The sequence below is a fragment of the Psammomys obesus genome, unplaced genomic scaffold, assembly GCF_907164565.1.
Source record: "Psammomys obesus unplaced genomic scaffold, mPsaObe1.curated_primary_1811, whole genome shotgun sequence".
Lineage (NCBI taxonomy): Eukaryota > Metazoa > Chordata > Mammalia > Rodentia > Muridae > Psammomys > Psammomys obesus.
In genome coordinates, this window is record NW_026590704.1 from 448037 (window position 1) to 451989 (window position 3953).

The 3953-nt window shown below is 37.8% G+C and overlaps 1 protein-coding gene across 1 annotated transcript; it reads right to left on the reverse strand.

The window, feature by feature from the left end:
• Nucleotides 1-310: 310 nt before the first annotated feature.
• LOC129677980 (olfactory receptor 11H6) lies at nt 311-1354 on the reverse strand. Its single transcript, XM_055608665.1, has one exon. The coding sequence runs from the start codon at nt 1352-1354 to the stop codon at nt 311-313; it is 1044 nt and encodes a 347-aa protein (XP_055464640.1).
• Nucleotides 1355-3953: the final 2599 nt, after the last annotated feature.

Below are 3953 nucleotides of genomic sequence, written 5' to 3' on the forward strand. Positions count from 1 at the left end.
AAAGTAAAGTAAAGTAAAGTAAAGTAAAGTAAAGTAAAGTAAAGTAAAGTAAAGTAAAGTAAAGTAAAGAAGAGTAGAGTAGAGTAGAGTAGAGTAGAGAAGAGTAAAGTAAAGTACTATCCTGAAAGAAGAGTGACTATTAAAAACTTGGAAATGTGTGGGGATAAGGCCATGATAAAAGGTGGACAGACATGATTAATCCAGAGAAGGCTGTGGCACTATCACAGTAGATCCCATTAATCTGTATGATAAGAATTACCTTTAAACATGTTAATATAAAAAAACGACCCATGTCTTCTTTAAAACTGTCTCAGTTTTGGATAGTTGTTAGCCCCAGGACTTTCTTCAGGGCATTTTTCATGTCTTTGTTTCGGAGACTATAGATGAGGGGATTTAAGAGGGGGGTCAAGGCTGAGTAAATCAGAGTGACAATCTTCTGCATTCCTGCTGGATTCCCTGCTGTTGGGCTCACATACATCACCATAAGAGTCCCGTAGAATAGAGACACCACCATTAAGTGGGATCCACACGTGGAGAAAGCTTTAGTTCGTCCAGCACCAGAGGGAACTCGAAGCACAGCTCTGAGCACTAGAGTGTAGGATCCCAAGATGGAGAGGAAGGGTCCAAAGATAATCATTGAGTTGAAGGTGTAACAGAGGAGCTCTGTGGAAGGAGCAGGGACACAGGACAGTGCAAACAACGGTCCTGGGTCACACACAAAGTGGTCAATGACGTTAGGTCCACAGAAGGGAAGTTGGGAGATGAGGACAATCGGGACTGGGTAGCAGAGGAATCCACTCACCCAGCAGACACAAATCAGGATCACACAGAACTTCCTAGTCATAATGGAGGGGTAGTGTAATGGTCGACAGATAGCCAGGTACCTGTCGTAAGCCATAACCGACAAGAAGAAACACTCTGTTGTACCAAGTGAAAAAAAGAAATAAAATTGGAGGAAGCAGGCGGAGAAGGAGATGGTCTTATTCTCGGAGAGGATATTGACCAGCATGTTTGGAATGGTGGAAGAAACATACCATATTTCTAAAAAGGCAAAGTTTCCCAGGAAGATGTACATGGGCGTATGGAGCTTCCGATCCCATGTCACAGCACAAACAATAGCTCCATTTCCCAGTAAGGACAGGAGGTAAAGGACCAGGATGGAGGAGAAGAAGAGGCTTTGTGTCTCCCCCTGGTTACCAAAACCCAGGAGGATAAACTCTGTCACAAAACGTATGGTATTGTTCTGGGATCCCAAAGCTGTTAGAAAAACAGAAACAACCAAGAAATGAACCATGAGGAATATTTTCAGGCTTTTCAGACACTTTGCCAGACAATGGATCAAACATCTTTTCATTGTTGCATTGGTTTCTCCTGATGACCCTTTGAGCAGAAGGGTGGGCACTTTGTTTTTCTTGTTTATGGAGAAAGAAGATGATGCCCAGAAATGGAAAGAGTTCACTTAAAGGTATGTGCAAAACCAGTAATTGTTATACACACCAGCTTGTTTGGCTTTGGTAATTGCTAATGGTAAAAACCATTGTCCTTTGTAGAAACTTTGAACACATATTTTTTTCATTTTGAAGTACAATTAGGTATAAATCTGAAGGAAAATCATGCTGAATATCCTTTGTAGTCAATTTTATAGATAGACATTCAATAAAAGCAGATAAGAATGAAAATGTGGTGTAGACTTGAGACTTGTATTTTCACTCTTAGGCAGTACACATCTGTAACAATGTTTTGGGAACAACCTACCTAGTTTCTTTATGATCATATCCTCCCTGGTTGCATCTGGATTTGCTCAACAAACTAGTTTTTCTTCTCTTGAGCACTGGCTTTCTTAAAGCACTTAAAAAAATACTTAGCAAACTTTATTTCCTTTGTTACTTCTATGCATGATCCTGGCACTCCTCAAGTCAATTTCATCTTTGTTGAATCTACACAAAATAAGTCAGTTCTGTCTCCTGTGGTGATCATGGTAAAGTCTAAAACTAATTGCAAACAGGCATTTATTCTCCACACAAGATTTCTCCTGCAGGTCACAATTTCCTCCGGCTGCCCTCCCACCACCTAGGCTGTACTGTCCACTAATATGGCTTGACTTTTAACGTACCTTGCTGCTGGGCAAGTCAGATTCTCTAGTATATAAAATAATTTCCTTTATTTTTTTAAATTTTGGCATGGTTTAAGCTCTTCCCTGTGTAATTTGTTTCTTCAAACTTGCTTTATTTTTAAATTAAAATTATAATCAATTGAAATAATAAATTGAGGATTTATCTTCGGGTGTGTAGATACTGGAAACTTCTTTTTGCTATTGGCTGAATCAGTAAGTGATACCAGACTAAGCAGTTGACTGTTATGATGCTGACAATCTTCTGGAGGATATTGGTCTAGGCTTCCTGGGCAATCCACCATTAATTAATTAAATATTTTTCCTTTTATTGAAAATAGATTCTTTTCTCATATAATTTTATTACAGTTTCCCCTCTCTCTACTTCTCCCAGTTCCTACCCACCTCCCCTCCCCTTCCTGTCTCTCACTAGAAAAGAACAGGCATCTAAGAGATAACAACCAAACATATCAAAATAAGATAAATCAGATACAAAAAAAAAAAAAATCACATAGAAGTTGGACAAGGTAAACCCACAGAAGGAAAAAAGCTCAAGAGAAGGTGTAAGAATCAGACTTGTTCACACACTCAGGAGTCCCATAGGTACTAAAAAGAAGGATCTGTGCACCCAATATTTTGAATTTACCTATATTTTGACTTCAGAAAATAATTGACTATATAAATAAGTGCTAAGATACTCACAGAATTCCATTCTTATGCCCATTTATGCACTTTGTAGAGAGCAAGAGGTCAGCGTCTTAATATCTGTCAAACCTGCAGCAAACTCAACAATAGGCATTTTATTGCCAAAGTAAATTTGAATATTAGTAGTGACAACACTTTTAGAATAAAAAATTCTTTTGTTTTCATAACTGTTTTTGGAGATAGGGTCTCAAATAGACTATCTTGACTTCAGTTTCACTCTACATGTAAGAATAACCTTGAACCCCTGCTCTTCCTGCTTCCCCTTCCTGAATAGATAACAGGGATTATAGGAATAAAGGGATGTGCCACCATGCTCAGCTTTATGCAGTGGTGGAGGGCAAACCCAGGGCTTTGTGAATCCTACTGAGTTAGAGTTATATCCTCAGCCTGAACTCACATGGTTTTTATGAAAATGTGCATTTATTGATTCAAGTGATTTATTTCAGTTTATTGTAGTTACAATAAGCACATATTAAAATTTCTAAGAGAATAGTAATTTCAGATATATTCTCATAATTATACTTGTGAGGACACATACTGTGTCATGCTTGTCTGGAAATATAGCTACTAGGCTTGTAATAAAAATAAAAGTTTGTATAGTGAATTTAAACTGTAGTATCCATCAACTCTCTATTTACTCAGTCATTTAACAACGTCCATCCTGTCAGTGGGTTAAGTTCTGGGTATAAGCGTTACCATAAAAAAAATGAAGTTTCTTTCTCTTTAGAACTTTTGCTTTATCAAATCAAAGAAGAGCAGCATTACATATCTGTATACTCATGGGCACACAGTTCCTTCAGCTGTGTAGTTCCGAAGCTCTCTGTGTGCTTGGGCCAGAAATGACATTTATTCCAATGGTGATTAAATGGAATAAAGCTGTGCAGTATAAGCCACGTGATAAATTTAATTTGGCATAAAGTAGAGACTTTGGACTTTTCTATACAGTAGGCAGTGGTATAAAGCATTAACTGACTTACTCTAGTTGCAGGCTAGAAAATTCACGGCACCAAAAAGAGAAGTAGAATTCTAAGACACAGTGTGTGGCCATCAATTAGACTTTTTAGTTTTAAACTCTTGCCTTTGTAATGATTTGACTTTATAATGTACCAGACTTTGTTGTTGTTTGTACTGAAGTGAA